Source organism: Alternaria rosae (assembly GCF_020736505.1).
Source record: "Alternaria rosae strain MPI-PUGE-AT-0040 chromosome Unknown BKA58scaffold_6, whole genome shotgun sequence".
Classification (NCBI taxonomy): domain Eukaryota; kingdom Fungi; phylum Ascomycota; class Dothideomycetes; order Pleosporales; family Pleosporaceae; genus Alternaria; species Alternaria rosae.
In genome coordinates, this window is record NW_025763575.1 from 2,247,787 (window position 1) to 2,265,882 (window position 18,096).

Genomic DNA, 18,096 nt, shown 5'->3' on the forward strand with positions numbered 1-18,096 from the left:
AACCACGTCGTCGGCCTTCATTTTACTGGTCTACGCGTGCTGCCCCGCGTTAGCCCATTCGCTATTCCCTTATCAGCGCATCTTGTGCTTCCAATAGCTATCAGTCGCCGCTGGGTACGGGGGAACGTCATAGCCATCATTTCCTATATCCGGCGGGTGAAGCTGGTGACGAATCTAGCCCTTCTTTCTGTTGGCTTTGGGGGTGATAGATACCAGCGACCCCGTCCTTGCAGCGACTGATCCCCACCCACATTCGTTGCTTTTGAGCTAGAGCCCTAGGCGCATCCGTACCAAATATCTTCTATCCTCGGCTCGCACTCACCGACAAACTCTTCCCCGAACTGACAACTAACATCCGCCTCAGACTTCACCTAGACACGATTACCAGAGCAGCAGCTCCAACTTGACGCGTCGAGCGACCCCGCCACACTCCCATATCGATACCGCAGCCCCGCTACCCACACCAACGAACCCAGAAATTCGGCCTTTCGCCGATATAATGGGTCGGGTCTCGTTCGCCGAAGATACAAAATTGCCCCAGGAACCCCAGATTGAAGAGTATCAGAGCTCCGTGTTTGAGTATCAAGATGGTCCCGAGAACAAGTCGTGGGCAGGTGCGCTGCCCTTGAAGCAGGGTCTCTATGACCCGGAGCTCGAGAAAGATGCTTGCGGTGTCGGTTTCGCTGCGTGAGTTGCGGAATTGCTGTTTCTGTGGGGTGTGAGGGCTGACATTTGCGTAGTCACATCAAGGGCAAGGCCAGCCACAAAATTGTCTCCGATGGTAAGAGCGAACAGCGCGAAAGTATTGCAGGATAGAGTGCTAACGAATCTCCAGCACGGTCGTTGCTATGCAACATGACACATCGAGGAGCCGTGGGCTCAGACGCACGCGACGGTGACGGTGCAGGTGTAATGACCTCCATCCCCCACCGCTTCTTCCTCAAGGAGTTCGAGCGCGAGCAAGGCTACAAGCTACCAAACCTTGGCCAGTACGCCACTGGTAACCTGTTTTTCAAGCCCGACGCTACCATCTTGGAGGAGACCAAGGCCATGTTCGAGGACGTTGCAGACCAACTCGACCTGAGGGTGCTTGGATGGCGGACGGTTCCCCGCGATTCTACACTTCTTGGACCCGCGGCGCTTTCACGAGAGCCCATCATTCTCCAGCCATTCGTGGTTTTGAAGACTGCCTACGGCGATGCCCGGGAGCCCAAGGCGGACTTCCAGGAGAAGTACGACAATGCGTACTTTGAGCGACAGCTGTATGTCATGCGAAAGCGGGCTACACACGTCATTGGCCTTCACAACTGGTTCTATGTCTGCTCTCTGAGCAACAAGAACATCGTTTACAAGGGTCAATTATCTCCCGTCCAGGTCTACGAGTACTACCACGACCTGCTCAACGTCGACTACGAGGGTCACTTTGCACTAGTGCACTCCCGTTTCTCGACCAACACATTCCCCAGTTGGGACCGTGCTCAGCCTCTGCGATGGGCGGCTCACAACGGTGAAATCAACACCCTGCGAGGAAACAAGAACTGGATGCGCGCCCGCGAGGGTGTCATGAAGTCTAGCCTTTTCGGCGAGGAACTCGACCTCCTCTACCCTATTGTCGAGGACGGTGGTTCCGACTCTGCGGCTTTCGACAACGTTCTTGAGCTGCTCACCATCAACGGTGTTCTGTCACTCCCAGAAGCAGTCATGCTCATGGTTCCAGAGGCATGGCAGGGCAACAACACAATGGATCCCGCCAAGCAGGCCTTCTACGAGTGGGCTGCCTGCATGATGGAGCCCTGGGATGGCCCCGCTCTCTTCACCTTCTCCGATGGACGATACTGTGGTGCCAACCTCGACCGAAACGGTCTACGTCCCTGCCGTTACTACGTCACCGATGACGACCGCATCATCTGCGCGTCTGAAGTTGGTACTATCTCCATTGAGCCAGAGCGCGTTGTGCAGAAGGGTCGTCTGCAGCCCGGTAGGATGTTGCTCGTTGATACTGTCGCTGGTCGTATTGTCGACGACGCCGAGCTGAAGAAGAGCGTCTCAGAGCGCGTCGACTTCCGTTCTTGGATCCAGAAGAACCTGCTTACTCTTCCCAAGATCCTGGAGGCAGTCCCAGCAAAGGGTGTTGATCTTTCATATCAGCTTACTGAGACTAAGCTACACGAGGACCCTCGTCTACGGGCATTCGGTTACTCGCTTGAGCAAGTCAGCTTGCTTCTTGGTCCCATGGCTGCTGACTCAAAGGAGGCTCTTGGATCTATGGGTAACGATGCTCCTCTTGCTTGCTTGGCTACTCAGCCTCGTCTGCTGTACGAGTACTTCCGTCAGCTTTTCGCCCAAGTCACCAACCCTCCCATCGACCCTATCCGTGAGGCGATTGTCATGTCGTTGGAGACCTACGTTGGCCCTCAGGGCAACCTTCTAGAGATGGACGAGTCACAGTGTGGTCGTCTTCTCCTTCCGTCACCCATCCTGACTCTTGAGGAGTTCACAGCATTGACCAACACTCACAAGCTGTACTCTGACTGGACTGTCAAGAGCATTGACATTACCTTCCCTAAGAGCGATGGTATTGAGGGCTACATGGCTGCTCTCGACCGCATCTGCGAGGCTGCTACTGAGGGTATCCAAGCTGGCGACAACATCCTTGTCTTGACCGATCGCGCTGCATCCGCTGACCGCGTCGCCGTATCCGCCTGCTTGGCTACCGGTATGGTTCACCACCATCTCGTCCGTAACAAGTGGCGGTCCAACGCTGCTCTCGTTGTCGAGACTGGAGAGGCTCGTGAGGTCCACCACATGTGTGTGCTCGTCGGATACGGTGCTGACGCCATCTGCCCTTACCTCGCCATTGAATGTATCCTGAAGATGCACCGCGAGGGTGTCATCCGGAAGAAGCTCAGCCCCGAGCAGCTCATCGACAACTACAAGCACTCTTGCGATGGTGGTATCTTGAAGGTCATGAGTAAGATGGGTATCTCTACCCTCTCATCCTACAAGGGTGCTCAGATTTTCGAAGCTCTTGGTCTTGATGACTCTGTTGTTGACCGGTGCTTCACTGGAACCGCCTCTCGTATCAAGGGTATGACCTTTGAGCTGATCGCTTCCGATGCTTTCGCTCTCCACGAGAAGGGTTATCCATCGCGCGCTATCGTCGAGGTACCCGGTCTTGCTGAGACTGGTGAGTACCATTGGCGTGACGGAGGCGAGCCTCACGTCAACGACCCAACTGCCATGGCCAACATCCAGGATGCCGTCCGCACCAAGAACGACAAGTCATACGAGGCCTACTCCATCGCTGAGTACGAGCGCATCAAGGACTGCACCCTCCGTGGTCTCCTTGACTTCAACTTCGATGACCGTGCACCCATCCCCATCGACCAGGTCGAGCCCTGGACTGACATCGTGCGCCGCTTCGTTACCGGTGCCATGTCTTACGGATCCATCTCCATGGAGTCTCACTCTACCCTTGCTGTCGCCATGAACCGTCTTGGCGGTAAGTCAAACACTGGTGAGGGTGGTGAGGACCCTGAGCGCAGCTTGCGCATGGAGAATGGTGACACCATGCGCTCCGCTATCAAGCAGATCGCTTCCGGACGTTTCGGTGTTACCTCCAACTACCTCGCCGATGCCGACGAGCTTCAGATCAAGATGGCTCAGGGTGCTAAGCCTGGTGAGGGTGGTGAGCTTCCCGGCCACAAGGTCTCTGGCTCCATCGCAAAGACCCGTCATTCCACTCCCGGTGTCGGTCTCATCAGTCCTCCTCCCCACCACGACATTTATTCCATCGAAGATCTCAAGCAACTGATCTACGATCTCAAGTGCTCCAACCCCCGCGCTCGTGTCTCCGTCAAGCTCGTCTCCGAGACTGGTGTTGGTATCGTCGCTTCCGGTGTCGCCAAGGCCAAGGCTGACCACATTCTCATCTCCGGTCACGACGGTGGTACTGGTGCTTCTCGATGGACTGGTATCAAGTATGCTGGTCTTCCCTGGGAATTGGGTCTTGCCGAGACTCACCAGACCCTTGTCCTCAACGACCTCCGTGGTCGTGTCATTGTTCAGACTGATGGTCAGTTGAGGACTGGACGTGACGTCGCCATTGCTTGTCTGCTTGGTGCTGAGGAGTGGGGTTTCGCCACTACACCTCTCATTGCCATGGGTTGCATCATGATGCGCAAGGTAAGCTTTGACTGTACGAAATGTATGTGGGTCATATACTAATTACGAACAGTGCCATCTCAACACCTGCCCTGTCGGTATCGCAACCCAGGACCCTGAGCTGCGAAAGAAGTTCTCCGGTACACCCGAGCACGTCATCAACTTCTTCTACTACATCGCCAACGAGCTCCGTGCGATCATGGCCAAGCTTGGTTTCCGAACCATCAACGACATGGTTGGTCACTGCGAGGTTCTACGTATTCGCGACGATCTCCGCACTGCAAAGACTGAGAACATTGATCTGTCTCTCATCCTGACTCCTGCGCACACTCTTCGTCCCGGCGTTGCTACCTTCAATGTACGCAAGCAGGATCACCGTCTCCACGTTCGTCTGGACAACAAGCTCATTGCTGAGTCCGAGCTCGCTCTTGAGAAGGGTCTGCCCGCCCGTATCGAGTGCGATGTCGTCAACACCGACCGTGCTCTTGGCGCTACTCTCTCATACCACATCAGCAAGCGCTACGGCGAGGCTGGTCTACCTCAAGACACCATCCACGTCAACATCCGTGGCTCTGCTGGCCAGTCGTTCGGTGCTTACCTGGCACCTGGTGTCACTCTTGAGCTTGAGGGTGACTCTAACGACTACGTTGGTAAGGGTCTTTCTGGTGGTCGTCTGATCATCTACCCTCCCCGCAACGCCGTATACCGCGCTGAGGAGAACGTTCTTATCGGTAACGTCTGCTTGTACGGTGCTACTCGCGGTACCTGCTTCTTCCGCGGTATCGCCGCCGAGCGCTTCTGTGTCCGTAACTCCGGTGCCACAGCGGTTGTCGAGGGTGTTGGTGACCATGGTTGCGAGTACATGACTGGCGGTCGTGTCCTTGTCCTTGGATCTACGGGACGCAACTTCGCTGCTGGTATGTCTGGTGGTATTGCCTACGTCCTTGACATCCACAAGGACTTCGAGCAGAAGGTCAACCAGGAGATGGTTGAGCTTTCCGGTATCGAGGAGCCAGAGGAGATTGCCTTTGTACGTGGACTCATCGAGGACCATCACCACTACACTGGCTCCGAGCTCGCCGCACGCATCCTTCTCGACTTCACCCGCGCGCTGCCACGCTTCGTCAAGGTCATGCCCGTGGACTACAAGCGCGTCCTCCTGGAGGAGAAGGCCAAGGCTGCTGAGAAGAAGAAGAACGAGTACCCTCTTCCTCTCCTCCCTGGCAACTCCGTCCGCGCTAGCCACGAGGAGTCCCGCAACAAGGAAGCCGAGGCTGAGGCCAAGGAGAAGAAGAAGAGCGACCTCCTCGACATTGAGGAGAGTGTCACCGACGCAAAGGCTGAGAAGAAGAAGGCGCTTGTCCTTGACAAGACCCGTGGTTTCATGAAGTACCAGCGCCGATCTGAGAAGTACCGCAACCCCAAGACCCGTACGAGGGATTGGGCCGAGCTAAACCAGCGTCTCAACGAGGATGAGCTCAAGTACCAGACTGCTCGTTGCATGGACTGTGGTGTTCCTTTCTGCCAGTCGGATACTGGTTGCCCGATCAGTAACATCATTCCCAAGTGGAACGAACTCGTTTTCCAGGTAAGCACCTTGCGTAGTCTCCCGGCTGGACTTTTGGCTAACAAATTCGCAGGGACAATGGCGTGACGCCCTCAACCGTCTTTTGATGTAAGTCCACACCACACCACATCTAATTGTAGCCACAAACGCGTACTAATTCTCGATTCCTAGGACTAACAATTTCCCGGAATTCACTGGTCGTGTTTGCCCAGCTCCTTGCGAGGGTGCTTGTGTTCTTGGCATCAACGAGGACCCCGTTGGCATCAAGTCGATTGAGTGCGCCATCATTGACCGTGGTTTCGAGAAGGGCTGGATGGTACCCTCACCACCACAAGTCCGCTCTGGAAAGACCGTTGCCATCATCGGTTCCGGTCCTGCTGGTCTTGCTTGTGCTGACCAGCTCAACAAGGCTGGCCACACCGTCACCGTCTATGAGCGTGCTGACCGTGTTGGTGGTCTCCTTATGTACGGTATCCCCAACATGAAGCTCGACAAGAAGGTTGTTCAGCGCCGTGTTGACTTCATGGCTGCTGAGGGTGTCAACTTCAAGACCGGTGTCACTGTTGGCGAGGATGGCCAGACCAACCTCGATGCTCTCCGCAAGGAGTACGACGCCGTTGTCTTCGCCACTGGAGCAACTGTCGCCCGTGACTTGCCCATCCCCAACCGCAACCTGGAGGGTATCCACTACGCCATGCAGTTCTTGCACAAGAACACTAAGTCTCTCCTCGACTCCGAATTGGCTGACGATGCCTACATCTCGGCCAAGGACAAGCACGTCGTTGTCATCGGAGGTGGTGATACTGGTAACGACTGCATTGGTACCTCCGTTCGTCATGGCGCCAAGTCAGTCGTCAACTTCGAGCTTCTGCCCCAGCCTCCCGCGGAGCGTGCTCGCGACAACCCATGGCCACAGTGGCCACGTATCTTCCGTACCGACTACGGTCACAACGAAGTCAAGACTCACATGGGTAAGGACCCTCGTGAGTACTGTGTCATGTCCAAGGACTTCGTCGATGACGGCAGCGGCAAGGTCAAGGGTATCAACACTGTCCGTGTTGAATGGACCAAGTCCGCATCTGGCGGCTGGGACATGAAGCATGTTGAGGGCAGCGAGCAGTTCTTCCCTGCCGACCTCGTCCTGCTCTCCATGGGTTTCTTGGGCCCTGAGCAGCGTGTCATGAGCGACGTCATCGAGCTCGATGGCCGCAAGAACATCAAGACTCCTCCTGGTCACTACAACACCAACCTTGCCGGTGTCTTTGCCGCCGGTGACTGCCGTCGCGGTCAATCCCTTATCGTCTGGGGTATCAACGAGGGTCGCCAGTGTGCTCGTGACGTCGACACCTTCCTCACCGGTTACGGCACCTCCCTGCCTGTCACCGGTGGTATTGTCAAGCGCCCACCCTACGAGGCCATGCACAAGCACACCGCTGCTCCCACGGAGAAGCTCGTCACTGTCGCCGCCTAGACAACGACTATGATTATAACGATTACTTTATGAAGTAAAAAGGATGCATGGGAAGAGATGGATGGTTCACGATAAAAGACGGTGGTTTCGGGTTATATTACGACTTGTTGGGCGTTTGATCTTTTGTGTGCAAGCATTTTCCCTCGTTTACCTGCACGATACCTTTTCAGTATGCGGAGTCAGCTGGGTGGCACCTGCAGTGTACAATGTTTTCTTGCTTTGGTTGTTGGCTTTTGGTTTATTCATTTCGCACCCAATTTGTATATATATGCGAATGCTATGCTTAAATTATCAGATGATGACTCGTTGAGTGATCCTTGTGAGTCTCCCGATATGGCACTATATGTCGAAGATACGTGCTTCAACAACAATGCAGACATGTACCGCAACAGTTCAAAATACTTATACTGTCCTTTTTGGTAGACATTATATGTTTTCCGATCAGTCACGGTTGGTCGCAGTTGCTTCGCTTCGCCAGGCCGCGAATGCACAAAGCCAAGATTCAAGTTTAGTGACGTCACGCACCTCCAATTCCAGATTCGCCATCAACAAACCACACCCTAGGCAGCAAACATCGCTCGAGCGATCTTCAACTCACTCTACATGTCGCCATGCCCCGGTGACAATTAGATTGCGAAGATGATACCCCGTACTGGATGGCACCATACCTGTCGTCGCCCTCTGCAAGGGCCGGTCAGGCACGTTCACGGAGCCGATCCTTGTTGCCGATCATCGAAAGTGTACTAACGAGTTATCAGGAATATCCATCCGACACTTGTTTCGACATTGAGGCCAAGTAGTCTGGGTTGTCGAAGACCGTGGACCGTCTCCGCTCGCTATGTAACTGGACTGCAGGCAGGCGAAGACAAGACTGGTCACATCAGCGCCGGACCCAACGAAGGAATCCTCTTCTTCAACAATGTTTTCCCCATCCAGATCCGCAAGGTACTAGGACTTCCTCTCCCTGGGCTCTTCGATCGCCTCATCAGCCCCACCATCTCTGGCACCGACCCGAAAGCCGTTATTGAGCGAGCCAGTGCGAAACGCAACTTGCAAATTACTGGCACTGAGGTGCTCCCGCGGACGAGGGAGGGAGGAGCGTTCGTCAAATTCACTCATGATGGAAATGCATCCGCTTCTGAGATCGAGAAAGTGCTGCAGCAGTACCTGAGAGATGAGCCAGTCAAGCCATGGTGGAGTCCGTGGAAGAGGATGCGCGCGAAGATGGTCAAGGGAAAACCATGGGTGGAGGATCTCATGCGTCTCCCAGCTTCACGCCTCCGGGTTGAGTTCGTGTCTGCGGAGGCAGGCGTGCCAGCTTCCGAGGCTGTGGAGATGAGCCAAGAACAACTCTTCCAGTTCTTCAGGCCTTATGGCAAACTGGGAGATATTGTTATGCAACCTCCTGACTCGAAGGTTCTTCCCAAGTTCGCGTATCTGGACTATACTAGCATTGGCAAAGCGATCATGGCGAGGAACTGCATGCATGGCTATGTTGTATCTGAGGCTGAAGGCGGTGGCAAGTTGGGTACGGTCTTGAGGTTGAAGTATGAGCAGAAGATCAAACCGCGGTATATCAGGGATTGGATCTTTGGTCATCCCAGGATTATCATTCCCATTGTAGCTGCGCTCATTGCTGGTACTGTTGCTATCATCTTCGATCCGTAAGTCAGCCATGCACGTTTATAACCCGAACTGACAAAACCACAGCATCCGAACATTCTTTGTCAAGGCTCACATCACTCGCAATTTCCACATTGAAGACAACAAATGGTACCAATGGATCAAAGGTTATGCTACAGACATCATCCACGGCGGGAAGAAGCGCGATGACGACGACGGAATGGACGCCATCTGGGACGACAGGAAAGACAATATTGAACAGATTCAGACGTGGTTAATGGAGACGGCCGAAACCTTCATCATCGTTCAGGGTCCTCGCGGTTCTGGAAAGCGCGAACTTGTCGTAGACCAGGCCTTGGAGGATAAGAAACTCAAGCTTGTGATCGACTGCAAGCCCATCCAAGAAGCCCGAGGAGAAAGTGCTACCATCAACGCTGCTGCGCTTTCTGTTGGATACAGACCGGTTTTCAGTTGGATGAACAGCATATCTGGAATGATTGACATGGCCGCTCAAGGTGCTACAGGCGTCAAAACTGGCTTCTCAGAGACTCTTGATTCTCAACTCAGCAAGATCTGGAACACGACTACCTCGGCTTTACGACAAATCGCACTGGATACACGACACAAGAATGACAAGGATGCGCATTTGGGCGATGACGAGTGGCTTGAGGCACACCCGGAACGCAGACCGATCGTTGTGATTGATAACTTCCTTCACAAGAGTCAGGAAGGCGGTATCGTCTATGACAAGATTGCTGAGTGGGCTGCGCGTCTCACAACAACTAACGTGGCTCACGTTATCTTCTTGACCAACGATGTCGCATTCAGCAAGTCGCTCTCAAAGGCCATGCCAGACCGCATGTTCCGTCAGATATCACTGTCCGATTGCAGCCCCGAAGTAGCGAAGCGATTCGTGATTACCCATCTAGACGCAGATGTCGAAGACGACCCAGCGCCAAAAGACGGCTCGCCCAAGAAGCTACCCTCTCAACACCGCGATGACCTCGACGAGCTTGATACCTGCATCGATCTCCTAGGCGGCCGCCTCACAGATCTCGAATTCCTATCCCGCCGTATCAAGACAGGCGAAACACCCACCAAAGCCGTCCACGAAATCATCGACCAGTCCGCCTCCGAGATCCTCAAGATGTTCATCTTCGGTGCAGAAGACGAAGGGGGGAACCGCCACTGGAACGCCGAACAAGCCTGGTTCCTCATCAAGGAACTCGCCCAGAAGGAAAGCCTCCGCTACAACGAAGTCCTCATCGACGACATCCTGAAAACAGGCGGTGAATCCGTTCTCCGTGCTCTCGAACAAGCCGAACTCATATCCATCGTCTCCGGCGCAAACGGCCGGCCTTCTGTTATCAAACCTGGGAAACCCGTCTACCACCCCGCTTTCAAGCGCTTGACCGAGGATAAGGTGTTGAAAAGTCGCTTGGACCTGGCGATCTTCACGCACCTGACGAAGATCGAGAATGCGACGATTGATAAATGTGAGAATGAGTTGTTGTTGCTGAGTAAGTTGAGGAATCAGCCTGCACAGACGGCGGGACGAGTGAATTATCTACTGAGCAAGTTGATGGTGAGTCAGGGGAAGGTGGAGAGGTATGAGGGGGAGGTGAAGGGGTTGAAGAAGGTGCTTGGGAATGAGTATTAGGTGTTTTGGGGGTTGGGAAGGGGAAGGGGAGGAGTGGTGAGGATGTAAGAACAACGTATATAATGATACCATCTCCCTTCAGTGCAATTGCTATGATGAATGTGCTGGTGCTGGAATGCAGGCATAACGGGGTCGAGCAGCACTACACACGATCGCAATGCCGGTGTACTTTTTGAACACCTTGTACTCTATATGTAGCTGTGTATATTTCCGATTCATGCCCTCCAATGCGACATATAGATGCAAGTATTTGTTCCAGTCCGTACTAACCTCAGCATTTGAGTATGCAGGCCGTAGATGCTATGCGCGCATCCGTGTGAAATTACCATGACCCCACCTGTTCAATGCTTATGATGCACTGGCCTCAGAAACGAACCGGGTTCTGAATTGCTGCACAAAGTACCATCAACATTAATCAAAGCAGCGAATTCACCGCTAGCACTGTGCCCAGCATAGCCCGCGGCGCATTTCCCTCTGACATCACCGCGCCAATACCAGGGTGAGACCGAGGATCGGGCAGAAGGGACGCATTTTCCCGCCGCAGCAGCCGAAGTTGAAAGCAGGGACGTGCACAACCGAGCAAGCAACTCGACCGTGAGCTCCACCTCATCCACAACGCGACCTTGCCCACTGCCATTGCGCAACCGTCCTTAATCCCCTCCCAGCGGTCCGCGCATTATCTTGCTCTACTCATCGTCCTTTACTTTTCCCACCCACTTTTATCTTCCCCACCGGACTTATCTTCCTCACAACTTCGGCGCAATGGCACCTTTAACAGATGCTTCGGTCGATGACCTCAAGAGCACCGTCACCAGCCTTGAGAAGCGCATCGCTGACTTGGAAAAGAGACTCGCGGGTCAGAATGGGGCTGCGCCTGCGTCTGCGGAGAGCGTCAGGATGATTTTGATGGGTCCACCCGGTGCTGGTATGTTGTTCCCGACTGGAGAGGGTAAAAAAGGCGGTTTTGCTTACATGGCATGTTAGGCAAGGGTACTCAAGCGCCGAAGATCAAGGAGAAGTTCTGCGCTTGCCATCTTGTATGTTCTTCTGAATCGGTGGGAAGTAGGATATGGGGGCTGACAGATTGCAGGCTACCGGAGACATGCTGCGCGCGCAAGTCGCAGCAAAGACTGCGCTTGGCCGGGAAGCAAAGAAGATTATGGATGCGGGTGGTCTGGTTAGCGACGAGATCATGATCAACATGATCAAGACGGAGCTCGAGAACAACGCAGAGTGCTCCAAGGGGTGCGTCTCCTCTTCTACACAGCTGTAAAGCACATGCTAACACAACCCCACCCCCAGATTCATCCTCGACGGCTTCCCCCGCACAGTAACGCAAGCCGAAAAGCTCGACGGCATGCTCAGCATAACCAAGAAGCCCCTCCAACACGCCGTAGAACTGCAAATCGACGACGGCCTCCTCGTCTCGCGCATCACCGGTCGCCTCGTGCACCCCGCCTCCGGCCGCTCCTACCACAAGATTTTCAACCCGCCCAAGACCTCCATGACGGACGACGTAACGGGTGAGCCGCTCATCCAGCGCTCCGATGACAACGAGGACACGCTTAAGAAGCGCCTGTCAACATACCATGCGCAGACTGCGCCAGTCGTCGCATACTACCAGAAGACTGGTATCTGGAAGCCAGTCGATGCGAGCCAAGAGCCCGGCCAGGTGTGGAAGAGTCTGCTTAAGATTTTCGATGACAAGGCTATGGTTGCTGGACGGACCGGCAGCCTGCTTAACAAGGTTGGGCTCAAGAACTAGGCGACCTTCGAAGATGTGAGCAGGGAATGTGGTACCGGATTGCAAAGATACAACTACGGGTCACGCCTACGCTTTCATACCGCCAGGCAGAGACGTGTAGAGTCTCACAGCAGCCGATGATCATGTTCAAAGCCACGTTACGAGGAAAGTCCACTTTTACGCTTTGGAATGAAAGAATGCACATATGGTTTGGATGGGCTCCTTGTACTTGTACAGATGCATACGCGTGGTGTGGGTAGTCTGTGGGGGCATACCTGTGTATTTCATATGGCTCTTGCAGACTGGTTTTCTGGTAGTCTACCGAGATCAGGAATGCCAGAGATGTTCATGAATGATGCTTATGTGGTCGCAAATGTGGCCTTTTTCGAATCGTGGTTCTGCAACCTCACTCCGGGCTGACGAAGTTTAAGAAAGTGCCTTACCCTGATGATTTGAACATATACACCATACTACTCACAAGTCACTACCTTGCTACGAACATTACTTGCACCACGAACACACGTGCTCCCTCCTGCCGCCGCCAGCGTTCCAACAACGTGTTCCCTAGTCCCAAGTCGCGCGAACCCGTGGCCTCGGCGTTAGCACAACACAGCTTCTCCTAACCTCCGGGGCGACTTGTCACTCCCGCGAAAAAGTGTCCTCAGCGCAATCTACTCCACATAACACGATTAGCCCCCCGTATCGTATACGCGCATTCACCCCAGTCGCACCCGCAATCGCAATCACATACGCATCGACATTCCTCGCGCGCGCTGCTTCAAAACTCATATCTCGAGCCTCAAGCACAACGCGACGAAGACGAAGACGAGGCTCAGCCCAGAACGCTTCGCCCAAACCCCAGAAAAGGGCTACCACACTCTACACACCGTATACCGCACATCGCATATCCGCTACAATGTCAAGTAGATTCACCCGCGCCGACCCCCGCGACGACCTCTTCTCCTCGTACAACCGCAGCGCCTCACCCTCGAAATCAAAAAACAAATCCCGCGCTTCCCCTTACAATGCTAGTATAAGTCAAGGATATGGGTATCCTGGTCCTTCTGCGGATGCGTATCCTGGGAGTAGTAGTGGAGGCTTGTATCCTGGAGGTGGAGGGATGAGTGGATACGGAGGATACGGCGTAGGAGGCGGAAGGGGGAGTGATGATGGGAGAGATGGCATATATCGGGCTGCGACACCGAATTCAAGAGGGCAGTACTCGGCGGCTGTGTTGGATGAGTTGGAGAGTCAGAATGATGAGCATGTTGGTGTGTTGACGGGCAAGGTTAAGATGTTGAAGGATGTATGTTTCCCATTTCCTCTAACCCATTACCTCCCTTCTTTTCCCCTCTCCATTTATCCCGTCTTCTTGTCAATTTGTTCTATGAATTATCCCGCTAACGCTCGGAAAGTTAACCCACCTCATTGGCGACGAAATCCGCGACTCCACCACCCTCGCCGAGAAAATGAACGACCAGTTTGAGAACTCGAGACATAAGATAAAGGGGACGATGAATCGCATGTTGAGGATGGCGCAGAAGACGGGCGTGGGGTGGAAGGTTTGGGTCGGGTTCTTTGCGGCGGTTATTTTGCTGTTCTGGTGGGTGTGGTTAGGTTAGTTGAGGAGGAAGGGTTGGGAAGAGGAGGTGAACCGAGGTTTGACGACAGGATGAGGAGGATGCGGTTATGAGCATGCGATATGGATTAGAGGGTATGCACAATGTTGGTGCTATGGTAGCTTCGGGGGATGCTTAGAGAAGAGATAGGTTGCGTTACCATTGCACTGCATTTAGCATGGTGTTGTGGCGTTCGATTGCTACTAGGGGATTTGGCAAAGCAGATTTACAGGCATGTATTTCAATAGAGAGAGCGGTATGTGCTTATCAAACAGATCTCATACTTCGATGTTCCAATACCATTACTCTCATGATTCCCGTTGCAATCACTTCCTTTTCATCATGGACTCCTGCCATCAGACAGCCCTCTGACCTGGAAATCATACGATCTTCACAATCGCGTCGCGCTGTATAGCGTGCGCCGGTGATGATCTCTCGAGGGTCTCTTTCAGAAGTCCTATCCTCTCGAATACGCAGTCGCCCTTTATACCATTCCACTCCCATGCTGTCAAGTTACTCTTAATCAAAACCAAAGACACTCCACCTCTACGATCGAGTCTGGAAGGCTTCCTAATAAGCAGTTCCAGACAGAACACCGACGCACCATCATGCACTTCGTAACCTGCCTGCATCAAGTTGACGTCAGCGTGAAGAGGATACGAATAGATGCGTGCATTCGGTCCTTCAGATGGGAGGTTTTTGATGTCACCTCCATGCATACTGCCAAAAATGGTTGCCTGTATCAAGGTGCCGGATAGGATGAGATATCCGCTCTCCAATTGTCCCGTAGGATCATCGCCTTTCGGACAACACTCGACTTGCACGACGGTAGCTGATACTTCCGAGTCAGGAACGTCATATTGACCATAAAACGAGCCATTTTTGAACTGGATAGAAGCCCATGAAAACGTGGGTGCGCGCCACGGCATGCACCGGGTTGCTGAACCGCAGTGGACTGTATACCACGTGAGACAGTGTATCATTGTTTGTTTCCACATGCCTGCAAAGTAGTCCCATCCAGTAGCTTCTCCAAAGCTTTTGGCGATACCTGAGATCGCCGGGAAAATGTCATCTGGTTTCGACAATGCGAGCTGGAAATAATCCATGATGAGTCGCATCCATACGTCTGTAATTTCAGAATGATCGTCTTTGAGTAAGCGCCATCGGTCCGGATGGCATAATTGCTTAGATACCGACCAAAAGTGTGCGGTTGGGTTTTCGAGTCTCTGACATTCACAGTCTAAGTGTTCCATGCACTCCCAAATGAGCTCATGATCTGTAAAATGGAGAACTCGCGGACTCAGGAGCCGCTCCTGGAATACCCAGCCTCTTTCAAGAAGTGGTAGGCGTTCCGAGTCGTGTTGAAGTGGTTTTCTCGCGCGAATATCTGGAAAGTTTGAGATAGACCACCCAATAAGATCAGGAGCTGCGACTCGAAAAAGACCCTCGTGTGGGCCTGAAGATGCCGAAGCCGCAATTGTTAATGTGGAATTAGCGTAGATGCTGGCCATCTGTGCGGATTGGACTTGCCAATCCTTATCGTCATCTTGAACAATCTAGTGACTATGTTAGTTCTGATACCAGATTATTGCAAACATGGAAACCGAATGGGAACTGCATACACATAGCGAATCGATCCAAATAAAGCGGATACCAAGTTCGACAATAACTTTGATAGCATCCCGAAACGTTTTTGGGAGGTCTTGCTCTTCGATATTTTCTAGGTGATCTGACAAAGTATCCGGTTTTTTAGTTGTCCGTAAAGGGTATTGCCCGCCCCAACAGTGGCTTAAACATGCATATCGCTCTCTCTTGTTCCCGGTATCGATCAAGCGAATCTTTTGTGGATTGTCCAAGCTCACTTCTATCACTCGGTCGGGTAATTTCGAGTAGGCTTCCTCGGCATGTGGTAGTGAGCATAAGCTTTTGTGGGTGCCTATACACGTATCAAGCCATTTTCGGATAGTTTCGAAGCTCTGTCTCGAACCAGTATCACCTGAGATTACTCTTGCTGGGGGAAGGATAGGGTCGTCTTGGCCTACATATTCGTCAGAAAAGTCATCAGCATCAATGATTGCGGACTTACTGCTCAAAGTGAAAAGCTCTCTGTCAAAGGACCGAATCTGTTTATACCCATTTTCAACGAAATCTTCAAAATATCTTACGCACAGCGAGTTTTCGAGAACTCCTGATAGCACCGACAGGCCATCTTTATTGCAAGGCGCTGGCCTGACCTCACATACAGCACTACAGTAGTGGCATCCACATCGGGCTGAGTCTTCCAATGAGGGTGCATCACACCCGTACACTTCTCTTCGCGTCTCTCTTAGGATAGCAGCACAAACAGGCCCCCTGATCAACGTCATCTCCAGGAACGATTTTACGATAAGGATGATGCCTGGAGCTTTGGTTTCAACCCCGCAATATAGGACAGCGTTCGTAAGCGCTAGTGGCGCGAGGCTGCAATACTACCTCGTGAAAGATGACAAGGCTATGCACATTGTCAAAGCGTAGTGGCTGTTGAACCAACGCATACGCGACATTATCAACATATGTTCTCGAACAATTTACGATGCCCAAAGCCCTCATTGGTAGAAATAGTTGTTTGGGATGTCACAGAGTGTTCAATGAACGCTCAGCTCGATAGTACATCCAGCGGTGTTGCCCTCGGACATCGTGAGAGCGACTGCGCAATCAGGCCCTGTTGGCGTTCGATTGAGTGCACTGGTATGAGATCAGTGGCTGCATGAATCCGTTTGTCGCGCGACCACAGTTGATGCTGACCCAGGCGGGTGTGGTGATGCATCGGCCACAGACCTCAAGGCGTCGAGCTTGTGGGGTCCATTGGGCGATCGACAGCCACCCTACCCGTTGCGGGAATGACGTCTTTATGTGCAAAGAGCACTTTCAGGTTTAGAATGATGATGTTGTGATGATGAAGCCGGCTCAAGACATCTATCTCTCAGGCTTGAAATCCAGGATACATGGCTTCTGAAGGTAAGATCTTCATGATACGCATGTCTTCCTAGAGACAATCGCGCACGAAAAGGATGCCTTGATTATAAGTTCCGTTGCCGAAGCCCAACTCGGACATGATAGTCCATCGTCCGCCGACGACCTTTCCAACAGCGAAGGTATCGCGATTACATGCCCGGTTTGTTCGGTCTAGTAGTAAATCCTTGACCGTACGCTCATTCTTAGCCCGGTTCTCGGCCCAACTTCCTGACTCATGATTCGACACGAGTTGTATGCAATGAGCCAAACCTGGTACGTCGGCAGGATCAGAGGGTGCCGTGATGAGTTTGATACGGTTCAGAAATTTGGTAATCACGTAATTAGTATTGTCCGGGATCTGGTAGACTCGCCTGAAGTAACGTAGGGTAAGCTGATCAGGCTTTCCAAGCTTGGGGTCTTGTTCGATCAGGTAGTCGGTAAAACGTAGCATTGTTTTGCAGAAAGAATCTGCTTCGTTGTCACATGCGAATGTACCGCTGTCGGCTCGGTTGCGACGCTTATAAGTTTCGTCTGATATCTCGTGGCTCGACTTTACGGTCATTGAATGGGCAGTATCGAAGGAACTTCGATGTATCTTTGGGTGCTGGAAATGGATCGGCTCGAGTCACGTATGACAATAGAGGTCTGCTTGCGCGAGGTTGTTAATGTCGATAATTTAGCAACACCGCAGTCAAGGTTTATACGGAGTGGATCGATACACTGTGCACATACCTCTGAGTGTACGTTATTAACGTCACGTAGATAACCCATAGTGTTACAGTGTTAGATACGCGAATCATGACCTGGTCTTCCATAAAGTTATACTTTGTCGATACACGATGTGATGTTGACTTGGCGCCAACTGCATACCAGAACGGTACATAGCATTCCATAATCTTCTTCCCTGAACTCTTGTTAGTTCCGTTTCCTAAATTGACAAAGATACAAGTCGCACAGTTCTTACTTCAAAGCTTCCAATATGGCCTCGATGTGTATCGGATCGGACAACTGACGTGGTGTGTTGTGCAGAACGTCCAGTCTCTTACTTGTCTAGACCAGAAGGCAATGCTACCTGAGAATTTCGAAACTTCAAAGTATGCACATTACTCACAGGAGCCGCGCCGTATCCTCCATCATTGCACGAGGTCCCGCGCTGACCTTCGTATCGATTCTTTGCCTCTACTACGCCTTGTCCGGGATACGAGAAGGTGATTGATCTCTGAGAAACGCTTCCCGTCTGTTGAACTCCTTCTT

At 52.6% G+C, this 18,096-nt stretch overlaps 6 protein-coding genes across 6 annotated transcripts; 4 read left to right on the forward strand and 2 right to left on the reverse strand.

Annotated features, from left to right (window-relative positions):
- Positions 1 to 260: 260 nt before the first annotated feature.
- On the forward strand, positions 261 to 7,374 carry BKA58DRAFT_200328 (uncharacterized protein). Its single transcript, XM_046165810.1, has 6 exons — positions 261 to 687; positions 741 to 781; positions 836 to 4,185; positions 4,238 to 5,752; positions 5,805 to 5,839; positions 5,903 to 7,374. The coding sequence occupies exons 1-6, from the start codon at positions 500 to 502 to the stop codon at positions 7,200 to 7,202; spliced, it is 6,429 nt and encodes a 2,142-aa protein (XP_046024646.1). The 5' UTR covers positions 261 to 499; the 3' UTR covers positions 7,203 to 7,374.
- Positions 7,375 to 7,841: 467 nt separating this feature from the next.
- On the forward strand, positions 7,842 to 10,485 carry BKA58DRAFT_412403 (RNA12 protein-domain-containing protein; the record flags this gene model as incomplete). The annotated part of the gene is made up of 3 exons (XM_046172351.1): positions 7,842 to 7,942; positions 7,994 to 8,866; positions 8,913 to 10,485. The coding sequence occupies 3 exons, from the start codon at positions 7,842 to 7,844 to the stop codon at positions 10,483 to 10,485; spliced, it is 2,547 nt and encodes an 848-aa protein (XP_046024647.1).
- A 381-nt stretch (positions 10,486 to 10,866) lies between these two features.
- On the forward strand, positions 10,867 to 12,334 carry BKA58DRAFT_200310 (adenylate kinase-like protein cytosolic). The gene is made up of 4 exons (XM_046165808.1): positions 10,867 to 11,410; positions 11,470 to 11,522; positions 11,576 to 11,730; positions 11,788 to 12,334. The coding sequence occupies exons 1-4, from the start codon at positions 11,248 to 11,250 to the stop codon at positions 12,248 to 12,250; spliced, it is 834 nt and encodes a 277-aa protein (XP_046024648.1). The 5' UTR covers positions 10,867 to 11,247; the 3' UTR covers positions 12,251 to 12,334.
- Positions 12,335 to 12,741: 407 nt separating this feature from the next.
- On the forward strand, positions 12,742 to 14,040 carry BKA58DRAFT_200312 (uncharacterized protein). The gene is made up of 2 exons (XM_046165809.1): positions 12,742 to 13,535; positions 13,645 to 14,040. Exons 1-2 carry the CDS (start codon positions 13,146 to 13,148, stop codon positions 13,849 to 13,851), a joined length of 597 nt encoding a protein of 198 aa, XP_046024649.1. The 5' UTR covers positions 12,742 to 13,145; the 3' UTR covers positions 13,852 to 14,040.
- A 785-nt stretch (positions 14,041 to 14,825) lies between these two features.
- Positions 14,826 to 15,686, reverse strand: BKA58DRAFT_300003 (heterokaryon incompatibility protein-domain-containing protein; the record flags this gene model as incomplete). Its single annotated transcript, XM_046166912.1, has 2 exons — positions 14,826 to 15,404; positions 15,471 to 15,686. Coding segments are annotated over 2 exons (795 nt in total), but the record flags the coding sequence as incomplete, so codon positions are not given.
- A 1,187-nt stretch (positions 15,687 to 16,873) lies between these two features.
- Positions 16,874 to 17,869, reverse strand: BKA58DRAFT_421980 (uncharacterized protein; the record flags this gene model as incomplete). Its single annotated transcript, XM_046172812.1, has 4 exons — positions 17,807 to 17,869; positions 17,713 to 17,746; positions 17,575 to 17,650; positions 16,874 to 17,446 (listed from the first exon to the last, which is right to left on the reverse strand). The coding sequence occupies exons 3-4, from the start codon at positions 17,611 to 17,613 to the stop codon at positions 16,874 to 16,876; spliced, it is 612 nt and encodes a 203-aa protein (XP_046024651.1). The 5' UTR covers positions 17,614 to 17,650; positions 17,713 to 17,746; positions 17,807 to 17,869.
- Positions 17,870 to 18,096: the final 227 nt, after the last annotated feature.

Excerpts from the sequence above, each read along its gene's own strand:
- BKA58DRAFT_200310 (XM_046165808.1), top strand. The coding sequence starts at position 11,248 with ATGGCACCTTTAACAGATGCTTCGGTCGATGACCTCAAGAGCACCGTC. Across the intron at positions 11,523-11,575 it reads AGTTCTGCGCTTGCCATCTT|GCTACCGGAGACATGCTGCG; the intron begins GTATGTTCTTCT and ends GACAGATTGCAG. Across the intron at positions 11,731-11,787 it reads AACGCAGAGTGCTCCAAGGG|ATTCATCCTCGACGGCTTCC; the intron begins GTGCGTCTCCTC and ends CCCCACCCCCAG.
- BKA58DRAFT_200328 (XM_046165810.1), top strand. The coding sequence starts at position 500 with ATGGGTCGGGTCTCGTTCGCCGAAGATACAAAATTGCCCCAGGAACCC. Across the intron at positions 782-835 it reads CCACAAAATTGTCTCCGATG|CACGGTCGTTGCTATGCAAC; the intron begins GTAAGAGCGAAC and ends ACGAATCTCCAG. Across the intron at positions 5,840-5,902 it reads GCCCTCAACCGTCTTTTGAT|GACTAACAATTTCCCGGAAT; the intron begins GTAAGTCCACAC and ends CTCGATTCCTAG.
- BKA58DRAFT_200312 (XM_046165809.1), top strand. The coding sequence starts at position 13,146 with ATGTCAAGTAGATTCACCCGCGCCGACCCCCGCGACGACCTCTTCTCC. Across the intron at positions 13,536-13,644 it reads AGGTTAAGATGTTGAAGGAT|TTAACCCACCTCATTGGCGA; the intron begins GTATGTTTCCCA and ends ACGCTCGGAAAG.